General features: G+C 35.6%; 2 protein-coding genes across 2 annotated transcripts in view; both read right to left on the bottom strand.

The window, feature by feature from the left end:
- LOC129945491 (gustatory receptor 8a) overlaps positions 1–20,389 on the bottom strand; it is a 28,439-nt gene extending 8,050 nt beyond the window's left edge. The window contains exon 1 of the mRNA XM_056055275.1: positions 19,551–20,389. Within this exon, the coding sequence (XP_055911250.1) occupies positions 19,551–20,166 (616 nt within the window). The 5' untranslated portion in view covers positions 20,167–20,389. The remainder of the gene's footprint in view (positions 1–19,550) is intronic.
- A 3,212-nt stretch (positions 20,390–23,601) lies between these two features.
- On the bottom strand, positions 23,602–24,423 carry LOC129947318 (uncharacterized). The gene is made up of 2 exons (XM_056057838.1): positions 24,223–24,423; positions 23,602–24,169 (listed from the first exon to the last, which is right to left on the bottom strand). The coding sequence occupies exons 1-2, from the start codon at positions 24,361–24,363 to the stop codon at positions 23,612–23,614; spliced, it is 699 nt and encodes a 232-aa protein (XP_055913813.1). The 5' UTR covers positions 24,364–24,423; the 3' UTR covers positions 23,602–23,611.
- Positions 24,424–25,160: the final 737 nt, after the last annotated feature.

Raw genomic sequence — 25,160 nt, 5'->3', positions numbered from 1 at the left:
AATATACTGAACATTCTAAGAGAGGTAGGAAGTCTTTTTTCAGGAGGTATATAATTAGTTAATTGCAGAAGTGCGTGTTCACGCACGAGGCACAATTAATCACTTTGATAAGCATAATGATAAATTGTAAGCCATTAAACCGTTACGTTGGGTCTTGGGTATTTAGTTTGATATAAAAACTATGAAGAATAATGGGGATGTGTGTTTTTTTAAAGCAATGAAATTTATATTTTGACAACATTATCAAATCATTTGACAGTTGTCAATTTTTTTTAAAGTTTATTTGGGTAATTTATTTTAATCTACCTGCCAAAAAACATGAGTATGCGTCATAAAACAGAGCTAGTTAGTAATAACGGTGTTTTTTTTAGACAGAAATTTAAATTTGACAACACTGTTTTATCTGTCAGATTTTTTGACAGGTTCCGATTATTTTAAGGAATCTGGTTGGAAATTCTTCATGTCTTGCCGAGAAAATATTTGTAATTGTATTTGAACAAAACAAAACATGCTTAAAGTTCAAAAGCTAAAGAGTCATTTTAATATAGGGTTTTTCAATAAGGGGTTTCATTTCGATATTAAATGAAAACAAGAATTTTTAAGAGCAACTAGCGGATGTTTATTTTTGTGGATCATTGGAATAGAAATTTTCTTTAAATTGACTCCGAAAAAAAATTCTAAAGCAGTGTGATTTGAAGATGTCGGTGGCCAATTTTGATAACCCCTTTAAGACAAGGTGAGGAAAAACTTAACTTGCAAAACTGTCACAACTTTTGTAGAAAATTTCAACAATTTTGCTGCCTTCGTTCAATCTTGCTGACCGATAGGGTATCAGCTTATTTTTTTGTTAATATTTTACAAAACAGTTGGGATACTAAAAAAGAAATCCAAATGTATCCAAGACAATCTGCTGCATGTGGGTATCTGGAAAAACAGCTGATTCAACGAATGGATATAATTTATAGGAACCAGAAAATTGATTTCATATTTTTTTTGTAAAAATCCGATTAATTATTAAAATTATGTGCTGAAAATTTTTCACAATGGTTTTGGACATCAAAATCTAAATGTTTGTCTGAATTAAGATATTTAACACGTTCAAAAATGTATCCTAAAATCCCCTATCCAGAGTAGCCTATCTAACTCGAAATTGACCGCAGCCAATGAATTGTTGAAGCACTTCTTAGTCTCAATTTTAGTAATGACATAGGCGCAAAATTTTAAACAACCTTTTATTAAGGCCTTAGCACGATACTAGTTAAAAATTTACTATATACATAGTAATCTACTAACTTTTCACTAATTTTAAACACTTTTTATTGTTTTGCTAACCATTTTATTAAAAAAAAAACATGAACACATCTAAATAATGACAGACATTTTTGCAAATGTCAAAGTGACAACATTGAATTTGTATTTTCATTTTTCATTAATTTTGTTTTCATAATTCGCCGGGGTTTATTTGCGTTAAAGTTTAAGTTCGTTGCAACAATTTTACACCGAATAATATTAAAAATGTATTCTACCAGGTAAAAGAATTATTGTTTAGTGAAAAAGTTTAAACGAAATGAACATTAAATTATTGAATATCTGCGGTTGATCTACCTATTCCTCGTGAAGCATCTTCAATACCCAGAAGCAGCTACATACAATGCTACAACTGTTGGCTTCGGCGTGAAGGTTGGTGGCAGTGGTTATGGGTACTCAGGAGCGTATCCAAGGTTGCGACAATAAAGACAAGCATTGTCCAGAAAAGGAGCGTGTTGTTCTTGGCAGTCCAGCCAAATGCAAAAGTGTAACGTTACTAGAACTTGCAAATCGGGAGAAATAGATAGCCCACGGTTTGTAATTTCTTAGATGTCAAGATTTTCAACCAAGAACCCAACAGTTGTTTTATCAAATCTATACCTGGAGTAAAATTCACCATCGTCCAGATCTTCAAGAGGATTTGCTCGAGTTTTAAAACTTTTTACTTTCCTACACAAACATTTCAAAATCTTCTTCCTCCGAAAACATTTTAAATTAATTTACTTTTTATGATATTTATAAATAAATTTTGTTTCACAATTTATTAATTTTAAAACACTTTGTCACATTTGAGAAAAATGACATATGTCATACAGATTTAGTACGATACTAAAAAGATAAAGTAGCCATTTGGTGATTTTAACTTTAGTAAAATGTTAAGAAGATAGTACGATACTAAACTCGTTTAAAATTATCAAAATCCTTTTTTTAACCTAGTATCATACTAAAAATGATTAAACATCGTAGTAAATCGTCTAAAATTTTGCGCTCTAGTTTTTACCTGTCAAATTTCCGGGCCGTATTTACAATTTTGAGGGCCCTGGGCACTTTTCGAAAAAAAAGTCAAAACGTTGGCTAATCTTCGTATACGAACTTTGTCGCTGTTTTAAATGAACGCTTAGTGTGTCGACAATGAGAAGAAAGGTTTCAATTTTAAATCTTTCTTTCCCAGTCAGAATTACTGAGGGTCCAGAGCCGCCAAAAAAAGTCTGGCGTGAGCTTCTACACCCCATCCTTTCAGAAAGGTCGTTATATTCGGAATCCGGTTTTTTTTGTCTGGCTGATGAATCAAAATTGTCCCTGAGCCCAATTATAAATTCATCTATTGCACTCAGTAAATTTATTGCAATATCCAGGGTAATATTATGTTTTTGAAGTAAAGTACTTGTTTTCTTAATTCTTTGCAATACAGAGTTCCTAAGTTCTGTAAGTATGGTAAATTCAAGCTTGGACAATTTTTCGCAAAGACTGCTTCCTCTCTTGTCTCTCGTGCCTGTCCTTAATTGTTCGCGATAGACATCAAACCTTCTTCAATTTGTTGATGACTTTTATATAAGACGCTGCTTAGTGCATCAGCTCGCGGCGGCCGTCTTGTTTGAGAAAGAATTTTTAACATTTTGTTGGACCTTAATGAGCAGTCAACACACTCGATCGATGAGAAGATACCGAAAAAAAGTTATACAATATTTAAATAATGTCAAAGAATTTGGTTGCTCCTAATAAACAACCAGCGGCATGCACCTACCAAGTTTAATGAGTGCCCTGCACGTGGTACAAAAGTGGCAAATTTACATTTTTCTTGTACTCTTGCATGCAGACCAGAAAACCTTCCTGACATATTTGCCACGTTATCGTAGCTTTGGCCTCTGCAATCTTTTATAGAAATATCATGATTCTCCAAAAAATATCAGTATGGTTTCCGCTAAATTATCAGGTCTATGTTCGTTAATTGGAATAAAGTCCAAAAACCTATCAACAGGTTCGTGAATAATATACGTAACGAATAATAAATGTTAGTTGATCAACATGAGACAGATCGGTTTGACTTCTTTTACAATAGTTTTCAAAACCTGTCTTCCCATGGCATGAATATATTCATTACAGATATTTGCTGGATTTCCAAATTTGCTTAAATGATCTACGAGAAAAGGGTCAAACTCGCTAAGAAACTCAATGCATCCCAAATAATTCCCATTGTTGGAAGATCAGAGGATCTCATTGTCACCACGAAATGGAAGCCCTCTCGAAGCTAAAAACTTTACAGCAGCTACAATACGATTCGACACATTTCTCCAGTAAATTAGGGGAAGCCGGGGCATAACGGGCCCCTTAGGGATTTCTTGTTATAAAAACTGCAAAAATGTGTTTATTTTCTCCAAAACAATTTTATTAGATAGAAAATTGATAAATACGTTAGTACACAAAAGAAAAATAAATAAAAAAAAATAATTCAGTACGTTAAATTAATTTTAGTAAATGATAGAATTTGCCCATTCTACCCCGGTACTGGGGCACAATGGACATATGTGGGGCATGACGGGCGCAAAGCTAAACTGGGTTGCAACTGGAGCAAATGTGGCTAGATTCATCGTCAACATCATCCTCTCCAGCACAAGAACAATGTGCCCACTTACCACATGATCTGCAGGAAATCCATCCTTCTGTAGACTGGGAGTATAAATGCCCACAATAAAGACACTCTTCGTCCTCCTCGCTTTCTGAAGATTCTTCCTTCCTGGTAGTTTTCTTTTTTGTTGAGGCTTTTTCTTTTTCATAACAAGAGGCTTGGACTTCGTGGACTCAGCCTCTAGCTGCGCCTTGTAAGGAGAGCTTGTAATTATTGCAGTCTTTCCCCTGCGCTTAGAAACTCTTTTTTTAACGGGTGCTTTGGGAACAGCTACAATATGAGATGGAGAAAACTTTTGGAATGAAGTTGATGACGTTGGTGCATCATTGTTTGTCAAATCGGGCTCTGGAGAGGATAACAGTGCACCCATTGGTATCGGATTAACAGAATGTGGTGTAGACATTGTGGACTGATTGGTTTCCGAAACGGGATTTGGGGACAACATCAGTGGATCGGCGGCGGTCGTTGATGAGCCTGGTGGTACCGAATATGGGTCGACACAAAATGTTTCATCTAAGAGTAGACGCTCTTCCCCATTTGGCATGTCTGTGGTTTGGCAAGGCAAGAAATCATGGTCTTCGAAAACATTTGAATTAACCGGCCATATTCCAGTCGTTTGAAAACCATTTATTGCAACTAACATTGTGGATGCTTTTAAATATGCTCTACCGAACAACTGTCCTACCTGGTAATGTGTAACTGTTCTGCCAGGATGTTGTCTGAGCCATTTTTTTACTTCATCTCCATAGTAAGAACTCAAGGGCTTCATAAAAGTGACATCCAAGGGCTGTAACCGATGAGTGCAATGTGGTGGAAAACAAAGCATGACCACACCATTGGCTCTTGCTATATCTATCACTTCAAGGCTCTTAACGTGGCTTGCATGCCCATCTAACAGCAACAAAACGGGTTGATCTTTAGTTGCACTCGACCATTCAATGAATCGTTTCAACCACTTTAAAAAACAAATCTTTTGTGATCCATCCATTTTGGTTACACTCGCCCCAAGAATTAGGAGGTGTTCCATCCATTAGTTCGACCTTCATTCTTTTACGTGGGAAAATGAACATTGGTGGCATGTACGACCCATCAGCGCTCATACAAATTTCCACTGTGAGAAGCTGTCCTCGCTCCGATGAAGAAAGCGATCCTACCTGTTTTCTGCCTTTAGTTGCCAAAATTTTCCCAAGACTTTTTGCAACTGTTGTGATGCCCGTTTCGTCAACGTTGAAGATTCGATTTGACAAGAACCCATATTTCTTGATGCACTCCTCAAGAAGTTGAAAAAAATTGACCACAGAGACACGGTTAAATCCCATAGCTCGAGCTGCAGATGTTGCTTCCAGTTTTCGTAATGAAACCGTTGCATTTCGTTTTAAAAAGTTCTGCGCCCAATCTTCTCCAGCCATGCGTGTTTCAGCGTCAAAATTATTGGGTATTTCATTTTTTTCTGCTAGCTCATACGCCAGTTCTCGAAATTCCTTCAAAGAAAAGCCAAACAAGCGCCCTTCCATATCCTTTAGATATTCGGCCAATTCATTCTCTTGATGCACGTTAAATACAGGTTTAAAATTTCCCACTTTATTGACAACAAGTGGAAGGTCGGGATTTAGATTTGCTTTTTTTAAAAATCTTTGTAAGGTAGTTCGAGGAATTTTATAGTTCTGGGCAGCTGCCTTACAACTCATTTTCTTTGATTTAACTTCTTGAATAGCTCGTCGCATATCATCTATGCTCCATTCTTGTCGGTTAGTTTTCTTAACGTAGTTGCGAACCATCTGAAACAATTGCAAATTGATACTAAAAGAATTATACAAACAAATAACATGTGCAAAACAGATGGGGCATAATGGGCATCCATGTCCATTATGCCTCGTCCATTCTGCCCCATATCATATTCTACAAAAAATATGTAAAAAATTCTTTTCAATTTAACTCTAAAACGGAAATAATTTAATTAATACCAGCTTTATTTACTTACTTTTATATTAAAGGGTGAAAATCTAGTATAAAATAGATATTTGTTACAAAACAACACACTTTATTTCACTTGAAAATAACTTCAACTCAATGAAAAATCTTCTTTTAGCCAAAACACAGAACACGTGGCAATTTCGTTCAGAGACGGGTTTTCCCCGAATTGCCACCGATGATTTAAGGAAGACATATTTAGTTTCGGAGTTGACACTTTACTCAACTGAGAAATAAAGAGGGGGCCCATTTTACCCCGGGTGCCTGTTATGCCCCGGGTTCCCCTACTTCATTTTGATGTTGTGATATTAGTTCAGTATCTACTCTACCTGTCACTTTTGTTTGTGCTTTGTAGGTCATCATAGATTGTCTATGGGCAGAACTGCTTTCATGTGAAATAATTATTTGATTGATGTGTTTTAATTGGAATATAATTTCGCAGAGTACGAATTCTGATAATTCTTTATGCATCTAAAATTGTATCGAAATATTTTTTTTCTTGCAAATAGACCAATATAGAGGTTAAGTGATGTTCCAGCAATTTGGGATCCCCTGGTGATTGCGGGGCACTGGGCCTGGGCCCATTTGGAACAATAGTAAAGAGGGGTCTACCAATGTCAGAAGGGATAGCTATCTATAGTGCTATCCAGCCATTCCTTTTTTTAACAAAATGCAATAAGAAGTACTTGAATGCGTGTATGTTCAATCTCTGAGTATCTTTGTTTTCTTTCTCCCGAAAAGGAGTTTCATTGAAGCAAACAATTTTGGCAACGTCATTTATTTATTTAAATCTGTCTAAACGCCGACTTCACTTCTTCTTGTAAGAACACCAACACAATCTGTGCCTGTCAGTTTCACTAATGGGCCATGTGATTTCTATGATTGATTTAATTGTGTTATTTCTTCATGTAGTACACGTGGTGTGATGGTTAGTGGATTGTCATGCCAGAGTTCTTGGGTTTAAGCCCTGACTGTGCTATCTAAATGGTTTTTCACGGGTATTGCCTCTTGGAGGAATTGACAACTCCTCCAAGAGTAATTCTTGTCATGAAAAGTGCTTTTTCAAATTAGCCGTTCGGAATCGGCTTAACTGCTTGAACAGAATGAGATGCAGCTGTAGCTTAAAAAATCGCTGTAGTATAAGCTGTCAATAAAAACGCTCACTAATGTAGCAAAGGTCGCCCACAATGGTGTAGCGCAGGAAATTTATTCGGGCATGTTCAACGCATATGAAATTTATATTTGAACTGAATTTGTATGGTAGCATACTATAAAAAAGTTACAAAACCAGAAAAAATTCTCAAATGCATTGAACGCTCCCAAAAAAAAAGTGAAAAGTCAAAGAATGAAATGGGTTTCCCCCATCTGTCATCTCAAATGTAGCTTGCAGCGTCGCCAAAAGTTAAAGTTGAGTCAACTTGCGCTGCAGCTACTGCTACAGCTACAGCTTCTCATTGTGTCGATGTATACTATTTTCGTATCTTTTAACTTTGACAGTGCTACAGGCTACAGCTACAGCTACACCATTCTGTTCAAGCAGAAAGTTGAGTCAACTTGCGCTGCAGCTACTGCTACAGCTAAAGCTACAGCTTCTCATTGTGTCGATGTATACTATTTTCGTATCTTTTTACTTTGACAGTGCTACAGGCAACAGCTACAGCTGTTCAAGCAGTAAAACTGCATAGATCCCCTCTATTCCTGACAACATTACTCGCACACAGGAAGGCTTGAGAGTCACTACGCCCTAGTTCTCAACGGACTATTGTGTCACCTATTTTTTTGTTTTATTTGTTGAATTGAAATTCAAATCCGAATTTACCAATGGAAAGCCCCTATTACTGCTGGAACACAATGGTGACGGAGCCGAAGTTGTAACCGGAATACCTGTCAAAATATTAAAAGTACGCAAATGCAGATGCACGAACACAATGCGACGGGACTGGAATCGGAGCCGCAATTGGAGTCGGAAGAGTTGACCAACTTTAAACTTTGACGTACGACACTTTTGACGTCTATCATTTTTAGCACATTAAATTTGATTTCGTGATTTGTGTTTGTGCATTAAATTAATATTTTTCATTGCGGTTGTTTGAATAAATAAAAAAAAATTTAAATCAAATAAACAGTTAAATTAAATCAAATAAAAGTTAAAAAGAATACAAAATGGATGAATCGGACAAAAATTATCCAAGCGGTCAGTCAAAGGGACGTCCTTTGGAGTTTGGAAAACAGACACTACAAAAACAATATAATCAAAGCAAAGTAATGGGAAGCAATTGCCCAACAGTTTAATATGCCAAGTGTGTTTTATGTGATGTTTGTTCTAATTTTTGTAATTTATGTTTTGTTTTTTAGTGGAATTCATTAAAAAGTCGATGCATTGTGTGCGTACTTTCTGTTAACGTACGACAAGCTGTGACAGTATCGACTCCTTCTCCGATTTTTGCATTGTGTTCCAGCAGTAAATCTGTTCTCAGTAGTGATGAATTTCGTCTACATCAATGTCATTTTAATTTACTGATGGGGTTTAAAATATAATAATTGTAACAAATTGTTCATTTAGTAATTTGGGATATTAGAGCGGTGTTGGGGGGGGGGGGGATTTTCGGTACATACATTTTTACTCTAAAAAAGATTCGTATAAAAAAAACTCACTAATTAGAAACCCAGTGTTAATAACCGACCAAGCACAATAGTATCCATCCACAATTATCCGAACATATCCTCTCAGCAGGTGAAACACCATGGACCAATTACACGCCTTTTGAAAACACTCAGTCATATCATAAATCGTCTGGTAAATTTTCTGTTTTTCCACCAATCTTCTGCGGACAAACTCTTCAAACTGCGGAAAAGTCCTGCAATCCAAATGCCAGTCCGTGAACTCAACTAGCGTATCCAATTCTTTTTGAAGGTTTTCCACCTCCAAACGAATCAACTCCATGTACAAAACATATTGAATATTACGTATGCCAATGACAACTACGTACGGAGTATACATAACCCAGAACATAATCAACTGCAAGGGCATTGTCGTATAAATAACCCAATACACAATGAAAAACGCTAAATTGATCAAAAATATTCCACTAAACTTCAAACTGAATGTCAAATGTTCAGAAAATTGATCCCACCACGTCATGCTTTCCACCAACGGACTCCTACTCGATCGTAGTTTTATGTACAGATACCAGAATTTTCGCTCGTGAACTCGCGAAATCAGTGATTGTAGAGCGGAAACATTGAACGAAATTACCGTCGCCGAAACTTTTAAGGTATCATTGAACAAAGCAAATTTATCTTCGGTATACAGAAATAGGGAATAGTTCATAAAAACTGCTGTAATGAGCACATTATAAGCTATCAGAACAAAAACCGACCACAGAAATATGAGCTTGCTTTGAAGATGATTCTTTTTGGGATTTGGATGGATTGTTATGGGACAGAATCCAAAAAATCGAAAAATATAAATATACCACAGCAACACGGAACCGATTTTGTTCTTCATTTGTGTAATGTGCACTCAATAAATTCAAATGGCAAACTATCTAACTGTAAATAAGGATAAGCAAGGTACCTCATCGTCAACAACTTTATCATTGTTCCATCAATTCCTTTTTCATACTTTCAATAAATTTGATTGATTTAGATTGTAGGGACGTGTGGCATTTCAATCTATGATAATAAAAACTCAATTATAAGAACACATTGATGCAAAAAATATGAGTTCTTTTGCATTTATTTAAGTTGTCATTTTAAGGGTGAATCCACACTGGTTTGTCCAAATAAAACATTCCATCAAAAGTTAAAAAAAAGCTTGATTTTGCTAGCATACCTCATTCTATCAACACCTACCCTATACCCTCTTCTTTTAGTTAAAATCGCATGTCTCTTGTCTCTCAAGTAAAGAAACAAAAAGATTAGATTTCAAATAATTTGACAGTTTATCAAATACGAGAAGATAATTTATCATTTGTAAAGTGCCAAATTGTGGAAGATGTGAATTTGATTCTAAAATAAATGTTGAACTTAATTCGTATTTAACTCTGCTATACGCTTCAGTTTATTTTTGTATTTAAACAAAAATGAGTCGGAAAATTGAACACGTTATTTCTAAAGATGGCCGTTTTTGACAGAGCCCGGGCCGTTTGACATCAAAATTGTCCACGAGTCCAGAATGGTTTCTGAAGTAATTCGGGCCAAAAGGCATGGTTGGTGCGTCTTAAGATTAGTGATTGGCTGCGTTCAATCTCGTGTTGGATAGGGTATCTTGGATAGGTATATTTTTAGATACCTTGTTGAACGAGTTGGATAGCTGTATTAAGATAGCTGTCAAAAAATAAAAACAACTTTCAGTTGTTCACAAAAAGATAAAACATTTAATGGATAATGTGCATAACAATTTAATAAATAAGAGATAACCTTAATCTGTAATTAATGTCAAATTTCCTCTTAGCTCAATTGGAATTCTATACTATTAATAATTTACTTGCAAAATCTCCGGTTTTAAACTATTTACGTTTAACAGAAAACTATTCTAACAGAAAACAGAACTATTATGAAGTGACAATACCTAGAAAATACTCTAGATACAGTTTGAAAGAAATTCGGAGGCAAATAGCTTCTTCAACGTCTATTATTTACAGAACATCCTCAAATACAACTTCAACTAACATTTTGTATCTTTTTGTTTACCAACAAATACAAAAAGCTGAAATCAATTTTCAAGTTTCTTGAAATTCGAAAATGTGTTGAAACAGCTGTTCTGTCAGATACCTACATACTGCAGAAATTCTTGGATACCTTCGGTTTCCTTTTTTGACATCTCAGCTGTTTTTGATCAGCTGTTATTTTACACGTAAAACACTAACAAACAGGTATCCGGATACACTATCGGTCTGAGATTGAACGCAGCCATTGTGTCTAAAATACAGCGATATTCATTTGACACCTGATGATTTCTGCTCTCATTTGAAATGTCATTATATAAGTTGAATCGAACAACTTGTTAAAATTAGAATTACTAATGTGATAATGCAACTCAGTTAAAAATATATTTCGGCTGCATTTTCAAGTCATGCTAATTATTCCATCTTATCGATTTCCCGGCGCTCATAGAAATAAAATTATCTTTTTTGGACGCTGCAGCCAATTCAAAATCAAGACTTAGCGGATATGTGGTTAAGACTAAGACGGCAACAAACAAGCCGTACAACAATACATCCTCTCCAGCCAAACCTCTTGGGCCATTGATGAAGACGAACATTCCGGGTTGCAAGAGTGATAACTCCGAACCGCTTGAAATCACAGATCTAAACGTAGATCATGTGGAGCAAGTCAATTCCGTTATAACCAGAGAAAATATTTTGTGGGCCATCAATCCTTTTTTTTCTGTCGTGGAGACAGGTCAAAGTAGTTTTTATCCCGAAAGTGAGTTAGGCGAGGTTACGAATCCGCGAAGGATTTCAGAACAATAAGCTTAACATCTTTTGTGCTTAAAACCTTGGAGCGCATTCTCGATTTCCATGTTACATTAATCCTATTTGGACGACCTCTCGAAAGCTCTCAGCATGCTTATCTTAAGGGCAAATCTACGGAGACTGTAGAACAAACAATCCATTATAAAGAATTTACTCTTGCCACCTTCCTAGACATAGAAGGTGCTTTTAACAAGGTCCTTACCGAATCCATAGAAGAATCGTTCGTTAAGTTCGGTGTAGAAGACTTCATTCGGGAATGGATTATTTCCATGCTCAGTGGTAGGAAGATTCGAGCCACTCTAGGCAATACAATCGCAACAAAACACGTGAGTAGGGGAACACCACAGGGTGGTGTCCTTTCGCCCCTTCTATGGCTTCTGGTCATGGATACAATTCTCGTTAAATTAGAGACATGTGGAGTGGAGGCGGTAGCTTATGCGGATGATTTGGTGCTATTGGTGTCAGGAAAGTACACCTCTGTGATTAGTGAAATCACGGAGTCAGCTTTGAAGAAAGTTAGCAACTTGGCCACGAGGTGTGGACAAGGAGTTAACCAAAGTAAAACTGAACTGTTGCTCTTTACCACTAAAACTAAAGTACCGCCCTTCACGCTACCACTACTCAACGGTCAAATCCTATCATTGTCTTCCAGTGCAAAATATTTGGGAGTTATACTCGACCCTAAACTAAACTGGAAACTAAATATTGAAGTACGGGTTAAGAAGGCCTGTGTTGCCTTCTACGCCTGCAGCTAAACTTTCGGCAAAAAGTGGGAACTTCAGTCGAAGATGATTTTATGGACGTATACAGCCGTAGTACGCCCTATCTTAACATATGGTTCGATTGTGTGGTGGCCTGCTCTTAGCAAAGCCTATAATATTGATAAGCTAAAGAAGGTTCAGAGAACAGATTGTGTGGGCACCACAGGGGCCATGTGTACTTGCCCAACGGACGCCTTAAACGATATTTTGGATCTTCTACCAATCGACCTTTTTATTAAATACATATGTAGTTTCCTGCAGCGCTATTAGGCTGAAGGAATCAAATAGCTGGTTGTTAAAACCTCATAGTCACAGCAACACTACGAAATTGATTCCCTCAGATATTATCTCGGTAGACACTGACTACTGCACTCCTACTTTGAGCCTTAGTAAGGGTTTTAAGGTTATTTTCCCATCTAGAGAAGATTGGGAGGATGACATCGTGTCGATAGGTTTCGACACAACCATCTTTACTGACGGCTCAAAGATGGAGTGTGGAGTTGGTTCTGGAATCTTTTCTGAGTCCCTAAATGCAGCCGAATTCTTTAGGCTTCCTGAGTTTGCTTTCAGGCTGAACTGCTGGCAATAAGTGAGGCATGTAAGATACTTACTAAACAAAACCCAAACCAAAACCGAAATGCGGCTATCTTTACAGACAGTCAGGCAGCTGTCAAAGCCATAAGCTCGGCCATATCCTCATCTAAATTGGTTTAGCAATGTCGCGATGAGCTTGCGAGTCTGAATATTAACCTCGGTGTCACCCTGATCTGGGTTCCGGGCCATAGTGGTATCGTGGGAAACGAACGGGCTGACGAGCTAGTCAGGCAAGGATCGGCCCTTCATAGCTCACTTGCGGAAATGGTTAACATTCCTCTTGGTGCTATGAAGGGTAAAATCTTTTCTGTCTACCAAACTGAATCAAACCGAAGGTGGAGCAATTTACCCAACTGCATTATATCTAGGAAGATATGGCCCACCTATAATAAAACCCGTACAAACGATCTTCTATGCAGGCCAAGGCAAGACATAGCCAGGATTGTTGCGGTTGTGGTACCGGACATTGGCCTATAGGATTTCATGCAGAGAAGTTGGGTATCTCCTACAACACCTTTTGCCGTAGTTGTAGTGACCAAAAAGAAAGTGAAACAATAATCCATTTCCTCTGCAAATGTCCTGCTTTGGCAAACACTAGAATGAAATACTTTTGAAAAGCATTCTTTCAAGAACTTGGTGAGCTATCTGAGACAAAGATTAGAGACCTAATCTTTTTTCTCAATGCGACAAAATGGCTCTAACATAATCGCTATGAAGCTTCTCTATAAATCTGTCCCTTTCAATCACAGGTCCAACGAGTTTTTGGTATCAAAACGGCGCACTACAGCGCTAATTGGATCTCAGGCTAGGTTGCCATGAGGCCGCCATTTCTACCTACATTTTGATTGCGCGTGAGGTTTGGCGACGTCAACTTACCACTATCATGCGATTTGACACCGTTAGAATTTTTCCCGTGGGGCTACACTGCAAGTCTTCCTAAGGCAAATATTTGAATGATAATACATTTCACTTAATAATATGTAAAGGGTGATTTTTTTGAGGTTAGGATTTTCATGCTTTAGTATTTGACAGATCACGCGGGATTTCAGAGAGAAAGATGCTCAGTATGCTTTGACATTTCATCAAGAATAGACTTACTAACGAGCAACGCTTGCAAATCATTGAATTTTATTACCAAAATCAGTGTTCGGTTCGAAATGTGTTTCGCGCTTTACGTCCGATTTATGGTCTACATAATCGACCAAGTGAGCAAACAATTAATGCGATTGTGACCAAGTTTCGCACTCAGTTTACTTTATTGGACATTAAACCAACCGCACGAATGCGTACAGTGCGTACTGAAGAGAATATTGCGTCTGTTTCTGAGAGTGTTGCTGAAGACCGTGAAATGTCGATTCGTCGCCGTTCGCAGCAATTGGGTTTGTGTTATTCGACCACATGGAAGATTTTACGCAAAGATCTTGGTGTAAAACCGTATAAAATACAGCTCGTGCAAGAACTGAAGCCGAACGGTCTGCCACAACGTCGAATTTTCAGTGAATGGGCCCTAGAAAAGTTGGCAGAAAATCCGCTTTTTTATCGACAAATTTTGTTCAGCGATGAGGCTCATTTCTGGTTGAATGGCTACGTAAATAAGCAAAATTGCCGCATTTGGAGTGAAGAGCAACCAGAAGCCGTTCAAGAACTGCCCATACATCCCGAAAAATGCACTGTTTGGTGTGGTTTGTACGCTGGTGGAATCATTGGACCGTATTTTTTCAAAGATGCTGTTGGACGCAACGTTACGGTGAATGGTGAACGCTATCGTTCAATGCTAACAAACTTTTTGTTGCCAAAAATGGATGAACTGAAGTTGGTTGACATGTGGTTTCAACAAGATGGCGCTACATGCCACACAGCTCGCGATTCTATGGCCATTTTGAGGGAAAACTTCGGAGAACAATTCATCTCAAGGAATGGACCGGTAAGTTGGCCACCAAGATCATGCGATTTGACGCCTTTAGACTATTTTTTGTGGGGCTACGTCAAGTCTAAAGTCTACACAAATAAGCCAGCAACTGTTCCAGCTTTGGAAGACAACATTTCCGAAGAAATTCGGGCTATTCCGGCCGAAATGCTCGAAAAAGTTACCCAAAATGGGACTTTCCGAATGGACCACCTAAGACGCAACCGCGGTCAACATTTAAATGAAATTATCTTCAAAAAGTAAATGTCATGGACCAATCTAACGTTTCAAATAAAGAATCGATGAGATTTTGCAAATTTTATGCGTTTTTTTTTTAAAAGTTCTCAAGCTCTTAAAAAATCACCGTTTAATTAAGCTTGGTAAACCAACAAGTTCAGTAACACTGCTTCCATGTTATTAAAACAATTTAAAAGGTTGTTGAAATGACAATTCCCTTAAGTCAAATTGACAGATCAAAATTGTACTCCAGTTGTACTTATCTAAGTACCAACGTATTTTTAACTTCACAGGCTAAAATAGTATTTCGTTTACCAGAACAGTAATTAATATAAATAATTTAATAATAACTTTAAACTCACCTAATGGATCCCTATTTATGACAATTGCCCAAACACAAAAGTACGCATCCACCACAATCCGAGTATAACCTCTCAACAAATGCACAACTATCGACCAATTGCAAGCAATTTGAAAACTCTGAGACATTTCAAAAATCATTTCGTAAATTCTTTGGTGTTCAAGAATGCGTCTTCGAACAAATTCGTCAAACTGTGGAAATGACCTATTTGGTTGTTCCCAATGAGTAAACTCCACCAAATTACTCAATTCTAAGTCCAAAAATTCAATTTCCCGGCGTATCAAATCCATATAGAATACAAATTGAATATTTCGAATAATTGCCACACAGCAGAAAGGCATAAACATGTACCAAAAGTTTTCTATTTGAAGTGACATATTTTTGTATTCTATTCTAAACACACAATATACGAAAACATTTAGGAAAATCATAAAAATCGGCTTGAACACTAACATTTTTTGGTCTCGCAATTGGCTTGAAAAACTTTGTCCTTTAGCAGATGGATTTCGTCGGGAACGTAATTTGACATATAATCTCAAAAAATGTCTTTCATGGTCCCGCATTTTAAGAGTTTGCAAAGCCGAAACATTCAGTGATATCCAAGTAATACTGACTTTTAAGTAATCATATAAAGTGTCAAGCTTTTCGTCGACAAGAAAAAATGTCCTTTGAAATACAAAAACTAAAACTAGAGCAATGTTAAGGATTGTGATAAAAATTATTGCCCAAATACCGTAAAGTGAGTTCTTATAGGAATTCGATTCGATCACAAGTGGACAGTAACCGAAAATTCGAAATAAGTTCAGAAACATTTGTAAAATGCTGCCAATATTGTCGTCGTTATACTCCATTTCAGTTGGGCTAAATTATAGAAACTGCTTTTAACTATTTTCTAATGACGATTTGAAAGTTGCGTGCGCGATGGAAACAATTCATTTTGAATAGGACTTTTATTGATATGTTGAGATTGTTATCTTAATTGAATTCAATTCCCGATTATTAATCAGTCAGTCACTTAGTGAATTATTTATTATTTTAATTACAAAATGACTGTAATAAGCCAATCAACTTGAATGGTTACCACCTACGTTGACATTGATAGAGTTCCTGCTCTAATGAGGAGTGTATATGTCTAATCTGATGTTTATAATTGTATTTTCGATTAGAAATCTACAACAGTATGTTGATTTGCATCTGTCAAAATACCAATCTTGACAAAAGATGCAAGAAGTGCGGAATAATTCTTCTCAGGTATACAAAAATTAGCAACTTAATCGTACTTTCTGTGAATCGCCAGTAATTTTACTTTCAATTTGTAAGATTATAGCTGGGACTGTCAAATTCAATGGCTTTCTTTTTAATCTAGATCTGTCAAAACACAAATTTCCAGTGTTTTTGTATTCCGTGAAGATCTGTATTTTTCGGCATTGCACTAATACCAATACAATTATAAAACTAATTATTAGCTGCAAATTTGACAGCTCGAAAATATGTACAATGACAAAATAAAATAATCTCAATCAATTTTTAAAGGAAATATGAATTATAAAATGGAAAGCCCCATTGGATTGGTTACCATATTTTAATTTGAAAACTGTCATAATTTCATTCCTCTCGTTGTCGAATTATTCTCAGGAACTTTCAAAGATTTTCAAGTTTTTAATACAATTGCAAATGGTATACACATTTTTAAATCAACTTACCAATTGGATTCATTTCATTTACGAAAGTCAAAACACAAAAGTACACATCAACTACAATTCGGGTGTATCCTCGAAGTAAATTAATTATCATCGACCAATTGCAGGCCATTTGAAAACACTGACACATGTCATAAATCGTTTGATAGATTTTTTGTGTCTCCACCGTTCGTCTTCGAATGAATTCGTTAAATTGTGGAAAAGATCTGTTTGGGTGTTCCCATTCGATAAACTCGCTCAGAGTTCTCAGATCATTTTCTAAACACTCACTTTCGATGCGAATTAAATCCATGTAAAGTAAAAATTGTGAATTTCGAACAAATAGTGATGCCATAAAAGGTAAAAACATACTCCAAAACCACACCAACTGCCTTGGCATGTTGTCATAAAACATAACAAACGAAATGAATGTTACAACAGTCACGAAAAACATTGACACGAACTTGATGAGAAAATGGCGATGTTCGGTGAGTTGACTGTAAAAACTTTGTTTCACTATCGGGGGATTTCGTTGTGACCGAAGTTTAATGTATAAAATCCAAAAATGCTTTTCATATTTTCCCATAAAAAGCGATTGTAAGAAAAAAACATTTATAGATAAATGGGTAACACTGAGTTTCAAACAATCACTGAAAAGTCCAAAGTTTTCTTGAACGTAAAGGAATTGATATTTGAAAATAAATATATTTATAATATAGACGTTAGATAATATTATCAGAAAAACCGACCAATAAATGAGAATTCGATTTTTGCACGAGTCCGGATGAGCCTGAATGGGAATTGAAGAGTAACCATAAAAACGAAATAAATAGGTAAGCCATCGCAAAATACATCCGAGGTGGTTTTCGGTATCATCAACTTCGTTGTTGGGTTCCATACAAGTGATGAAAAGCCAATAATATGCGTTCAGTGAGAAGTCAACTAATGGATTGACCGTTAATTCTTAATTCACCCACTTTCATCACGATATGTGTTTGCTAACTGACATGTTTATATTGATTTCTGACTCATGGAAGGTTCTTAATTAAACAACTATGTTTTTTTGATGGCATGGTTAAAGGATGAAACGCACTATAGTTTGATAATGCTAAGAGGATTACGTATTTGGTTCAACTTAAAACAAAGTATAGTTTTTCATTTTTTTAATTAATTAACCAAAGTCTATTTATAAACATGGACAATACAATTAGGCTGTTCTAATAAGATGTTTCATTTATTAAACAGCCCGCTATTTCGGCAACTGTTACTTTCAAAGCTGTCATATTTTGACAAGCAAAAAGTACGCCATTATTAAAATAAATACAAATATAATCGCTCAAATTACAAACAATTTATCAATCAAACTGTCAGATAAAAGTACCTATAATTGTTTTAACAGAATTAAACATATCTCGTAAAATTAACAAGCAATGGAACCCAAGCAAGGAAATAATATGATTAGATTTTAATCCAAAAAAAAATTAGTTCGTTTCACCAGTGAAAGACCCCATAAATCTAAGACTTCCCACTAAAAGATCCAGCTTGTTGGTTATTGACTTTAAGCTAGCTTTCGATACATTTTGGGTCAACACAATTCGGCATCCACACAAAACGGCAAAAATCAAAAACAGAGTATCTAATGGCTGAATCACAAACACGCTTCAGCCTCGGCTTCACCTGACGTTTACGAGTTCAGCCATAGGAATTCAATGCATGCTATCACAATGGAGCTTCGACCTCACGTTTTGTTTGACAATCGTAAGGAAAAGAACGTAATGTGACTCCAAACGGAAGCTCTAGTTCATGGCTGAATCACAAAAACGGGTCGTCTGCGTTACGGTGGACCTGCTTCGAGGTTGCTTTGAATGACATTTCTATTATTTCATCCCTCCAAAGAGCAAATTTTTTTTATTAGCTGTTGAGCTGTCAGACAAAGCAAATGTTCAGATAATTGAACTATAGCTTCCGTTTGCATGCATTGAATTCCTATGGCTGAACTCGTAAACGTCAGATGAAGCCGAAGCTGAAGCGTGTTTGTGATTCAGCCATCAATTATCTGACCATTTGCGTTGTCTGACAGCTCAACAGCTGTAAAAAAATGTCAATCAAAGCAACCTCGAAGCAGGCCCACCGTAACGCAGACGAAGCCGAAGGTGAAGTGTGTTTTTGATTCAGCCATAACTGAAAGAATTACTTGAATTTTTTTAAACTGTCAGTATTTTTGGATATGCTTTGCTGACAGAAGGGGTTATAGGGAAAGATGTTCTTCGTTCTTCTTATGCAGAATGCTTAGTTTTAAAGATGTTGGCTTTCCCATTATTATGCTTGGAAAATTCGGACATAGTAAAATCATAATTCTATATGGTGTGTTGGACCCTCTTATTGAAACCACATATCATCCAGGTCAAGTATATAGTTGCAGTGAATGATGGGAAATCGTTGATCTTCCACTTGAAGCAACATTAGTTTTTGCATTACGATGATGATGCACATGACAGTTGAGTTTGACAGGTGTCAAATGACTTGATATCACGAAATGTATAACTTATCTACTAACAAAAAATAAGAAAGTGCTTTGAAAAACTTGATCTTATTTCTACAACTCACATTCGAAAACTTATACTTACGCATAGGCTTCCAAGTTTTCATCCCTAGAAAGATGCAAAAATAAAACTCCACCAGCACTCTTATGTATCCCCGCAATAAATGCACCACCATTGACCAATTACACGCTTCCTGAAATGACTGACTCATTCCAAAAATATCCTCATAGATCTTTTGTTTTTCCACAATACGCAGCCGAATAAATTCATCAAATTGTGGAAAGGCTACATTTGGAGTCTCCCATTGAATAAATTCATTTAACGTTATCAAATCCTTTTCCAGATGTTCCACTTCAATACGAATCAATTCCATACAAAGAATCATCTGTCCATTACGTATGACATTGATTAACGTAAGGAATCCGGTAATAGCCCAAAATAGCGTAAGTTTCGGAGTGCTGTTGTAATCCGATGAGAATCCAGCAATGCATGCTAAGTGTATGAAAATAGCAAAAACCAATTTCGAAATGTAACTTCTATGCTCGTGCAGTTGACTCCACAGATTTTGATCCATGACATTTGGATAACGACTAGAACGGACTTTAAGGTATAATTTCCAAAATTGCCATTCGTGATTTTGGCATAGAAGCGATTGCAAAGTCGAAACATTTAAAGACGCAATTAGGGCTGACAACTTCATCCAATCCAAAAACAAGGAAAACGCATCATCCACCACGAGAAACAAATGTGGATACTTCGAAATAATAACAACTAATATGTTTATGAGGGTTATACTTAAAATTGACCAAAATATAGAAAAGCCATGTTTGATTTTATTTAAACTATTATTAAACGAAATGGAAAAATATCCAAAAGCCCGAAATATGGAAAGTTGAAATTTCAAAACTGAAGACAGTTCTCTAATGTCGTTCATTTAAAAGGACAAGTATAGTGTGTTTAAACAATGGTCAGGAAAAGTATCAACTTTCTCTAGTTATTTGCAGCAAGAATTAAATTAACCTATTGGAAAATGTAATGAACTTTATTTACACTCAATGCTTAATGGAATTGTCAATATGAACAATAACACATCCATTTCGATTATCATGATTAAATTAATATGTATCATGTATGGTGGAAGAAAAAACAGAAAATTAAATGCACAAATTGGTTGCACGTACTTGCTTTGCAAATTCATACGAACATACTTATGCTTGTCAAAAGCGTTGAGACTAACTTTTATCTCTGGGATCGTGCTCCTGTATCTAACCTCAGCTATATTTGAATCCAAAATAAGCATGCAAAGAAGAGCTTAGAAAATGATTGGTGACAATGATACCATGGGGCCATTTACGTCACATTTACGAACATCGTCATAATCACACTTATTATAACAGGCGTTTTATTTAAACCCCTATTGTAACAGGCGCTTTATTTGTATGACAATTGTCGTTCACTCAAGTCGGCTTTGTGAATGTCGTTATGATAGCGTTTTACTTAGCGTTACGCTACTTGACATCTGGCGTTTTGTGGAATCTAAATTTTTGATCGGCAAATGTCACTCTCATCAATATTGCAGTTGTCGTGTAATCTTAGACGCCAAATAAAACGTTTCTTTCTGGCGGCTGTAAATTATAAAACGCTAGTGTGAAAAGTACAGCAAAAATGTAAGATTTTCGGTTTTTTGTCTGTTTTTCATCTGTGTTCATTTATAATTTTTTTAATTAGGGTGAAAGTTACGAATCCGGACCAAATGAAACGGCTATTAGAACTAATGGAACTTAACCCATCATTGGCCACAAATTTTCAGAGAGGCGTCCCCCAAACAGACGATAGAAAACAAAAATGGGAATCGGTTGCGAATACCCTCAATTCCTTGGGGCCACCGACTAGAACCGAAAAGGAATGGCAAAATGTGAGAAAAAACAGGGGCCAGTTTATTTGGTATTCCATAAATCTTTTTACAGGTTTGGTTCGATGCCAAATTTAAGGTCAAACAAAAAAAAATGGAGGAAACTGGAGGAGGTACGTTCAAACCTAAATATTTGAACGAAACCAATAATATTATTGCCGGTTTACTTCAACTGAACAACATTGTTGACCCGGAGGGCAATGTATTTGGGGGTTCTAGACCAAATCCAACTTTGGTAAATATGTGCACAATCACCACCATCGAAACTCTTCCAACACCTGAAACACCAACAGAGCAATTGACAATTACACCTGAGGCTGAATCCCCAACAGCAGAACAAAATTTCAAAAGTGAAGAATTCGTACAAGGCAACACAGCTGGACGAAATTTAACTAATATGTTGGAAAAGCAAACCAAAGTGCAAGAGGCTTTGTACCTTGAGGTAAAGCTTTTTTTAAGCAAAATTGAAGAGCATCTTAATTTTTAAAAAGCTATTTGAGTCGAAAGTAAATTTTTACTAACTTTTATTAAATTTTTTTAAGTTTTTAATTTTTTTTACAAAAACTGTTAATTCGATTTTTTTCAAAATTTTACTGAATGTTGACAACAATATTTTTAGAAAGATAAAAGTAAATTAAAGCCAATATCTCAAAGTTTTTAAAAGATATTTGAGTCAAAAATCAATTTTTACCAACTTTTTTCAGAATGTTGAAAACAATATTTCTTGTAAGATAAAATAAGTTTGGAGCCTAAATTTCAACTTTTTGAAAAGATATTTGAATCGATATTCAATTTTTACCAACTTTGAGTAAGGTTTTTTTTTAGATTTTTATTTTTTATAAAAAAACTGTCAATTCGATTTTTCTCAAAATTTTATCAGATTTCAAAAATATTATTCCTCGTGTTGTTTTGTTTTTGAGATGAAAGCATATTTTAGTCGTACAATTGTGACAGTGACAATTTTTGTTCAGTTTTTTTGATTTATAAAAAAAACGTTAAATAGATTTTTTTCAAAGAAAATACTTCTCTGATATCACGTTTTATTATATGAAATTTAATTAATTTCTCTAGCGTTTTTGTTTCATGAGATATTTAAGGTTAACCAAAATGTTCACCTTTTTTTCAAACTGCTATGGTAAAAAAAACCACCCACACAATTTTCTTGAGAGCCCTTCTGCATTTTTTTGCCTTATTATCTGTATAACAAAATTTATTTGAAATCGATATCTCTTCTTGTTCTTAGAGGTAATTTTTTGACTTAAGACCTTTTGCGAAGGGCTTAAAGCGTTTTTCCAACAAAACATACATTTTGATAAATCAGTTTTATTATATCCACAAATATATTAAATAAATAACAGCTTATTTGAGAGTTGTAGCCTCAACAATATGGCCGCTATCAACTGTCACAATTCGGAAGACACTTTATTTAAAAGTCCTGGGCATTTTTAAATACCAATTTGTATGGCTAAATTAGAATTTGTTTTAACTTTCCAATGTTTGTATACCTAATTCTTCAACCAAAATGTTAGAAATTGAGACTTAATTTAACAATTTTTAAAACCAGTTGTCCAATTCAAAGTATAACCAAAAACATGTTTGTAGTTTTTATAGAAGAACTCTAACTCCAAATACCGAAATCGACTAATTATTATCAGCTATTACATTTCATTCTGTTTTAAAATCTGCTTTGTTCATACATTTCAAAAAGGCCCTAGCCAACTGCTTGTTGCTTTCTTGGCTGCTTGGTAACATTTCTTATAAATAAGTAAATTTACATAATTGATATACGTACTTATTAATCTTTAAGGTAACGCAGGATATCCTTTGAAGCCATATTTAATGACCCCATTTCGAAATACTGAGTCAGGTTCGTTGGAAAGCGCATTTAACAAAAAACATGCACAGGGAAGAAACATCATAGAACGTACAATTGGTGTGCTGAAAAATAGATTCAGATTCTCCAAAGAAAGCAACACAGATTACGTGTGTGCAGCATTGCATAATATTTGTCTTTTCCATAATACTCCTATATTGGAAGACTTCATAGAAGAACCTGAAGGTGACGATTCGGCAAACTTGGAAAACATGATTGAAAACTTTCGAAACGAGAAAGATGTTTCAATACGAAACCAAATTGCAATGTCAATGTTTGAAACTTAAATAAAAAAAAACAGAAGCTTTTTTGTAATTAAAACTCTTTTTATTAGGAACACGAATTTAAACAGGGCCCTTATTATGAATTACGAAACGAACGGCAGAAAAAACGAAACTCGAAGAAACGAAAGTCATGGTGAAGAGCGATTATAAGATACGAAAATAGAAAGCAAAAAAAGTTGCCAGGCAAAAACGAAAAATGATAATTTTTTAAAGGAGCAACTAACTTCACTCCTATTAACATTGGTGCTTTTTTATTACGGGAAGGTGGTGGGTTGACATCTTCTGCAAAATGTTCACTATTATCTGGTTGTGGCTCAGTATTTTCATTGTTGTCTGGTTGTGGTAAAGAGTCATCGTTGAACATAGCGAGAAGTACTTTCTGCTCATCAGCTTCTTCCATAGTCACATTAACACTGGTGCTGCTGCCGGCCGCCACTTGAATATTCGCATCACTCGGATCACCGAATTGTTTCCCTGATAAATTACCTGACACGGCCTTATTTAGGTCTAGAATCGCAATTACTATTTTTTCATTTTCTGAATATTTGTTTTGCTTATTCGGGCCACCCCCTGTGCCATGGAGCAAATTTCCTCGCATTTTGCGCTTAAGATTGTACCTAAAATCTTTCCATACCTAACGAAGAACAGAATTAATCATAAACGCAATTTTGTTTTAAGGAAACCTACACTTTTCCAACCATCCATTGGTTCCTCTGGAGGACCGCATGCATTTAGCTTATCAGTCAAAGCCTTCCAAAGAATTTTGGATTTGGCTTTGGCTTGGCTCGTCGGCAAGTAATTTTTTGCTATGTTTGGATTGGTTTCCATAAAAGCTACCAGCAAATCCAACTGCTTAGCATCAGTTGTAGGCCTAGAAGGTTAGAAATAACTTATTTGCATTTTTTTGACAATTTTATTTATTATTTACTTACATTTTTTTGCGCACTTAACAAAACAAAAAACAACCAAACAAAAAAATAAATGACATTTGACATCTACCCCCAAAACGAAAGCTGAAGGCACTTGTAAATAAAAATACGAGTATCGTCATTTTTACGAATCTCGTTTTTCTCAATCGCAATTTGACGATTTAGTGCCACTACAATCGTTTTTTCTAATCGCAATTTAACGAATAAGCGTTATTTTGAACTAGTTTCGTTTTTCATAATAACCCCCCAGGAACAAAAATAACACAGAAAGAAACAGAAATACTATAAAGTTCAACAAAAAACAAAATACTTAATTCAACAAAAAAAAAATACTTCAGTTCAACAGAAAAGGAACACTTACGAACTAAAAATCATACCAAAAAAAAGAGGATTTAAATCTTTGACAACTTCAAATCGATTTCAGATTTTTTTAGTTCCAATTTTTGTTGCAGCAGTTTTAACTTCGCTGCCCTATTTTTTTGTTTGCAATTCAATTCATCTTTATAAAGTTGGAGTTTTTCCCTCTTGATAGCCAGTAGTTCCTTATGTTTATCTTTTTTTTGATAATAAATCTTCTTGGAATACTCTTCGAAGCTTCCAATTTTCCTTTTCAGATCTTTTATTGTAGCTTTGACTTCCTTATAAAAATCTTCTTGAGCATCTGTTTGCTTCATCAAAAGTGAGATTCTTTCGTCT

Source organism: Eupeodes corollae, chromosome 2, assembly GCF_945859685.1.
Source record: "Eupeodes corollae chromosome 2, idEupCoro1.1, whole genome shotgun sequence".
Classification (NCBI taxonomy): domain Eukaryota; kingdom Metazoa; phylum Arthropoda; class Insecta; order Diptera; family Syrphidae; genus Eupeodes; species Eupeodes corollae.
The sequence above is the reverse complement of the archived record's forward strand: the minus strand, read 5'-3'. Positions and strand labels throughout refer to the sequence as shown.

What these genes read in the sequence shown, in the direction of transcription:
- LOC129947318 (XM_056057838.1), bottom strand. Translation starts at nt 24,363, where the DNA reads ATGGAAACCAATCCAAACATAGCAAAAAATTACTTGCCGACGAGCCAA. An exon ending in CAATGGATGGTTGGAAAAGT is followed by an intron (nt 24,170 to 24,222) that starts GTAGGTTTCCTT and finishes GTTCTTCGTTAG; the next exon opens with GTATGGAAAGATTTTAGGTA.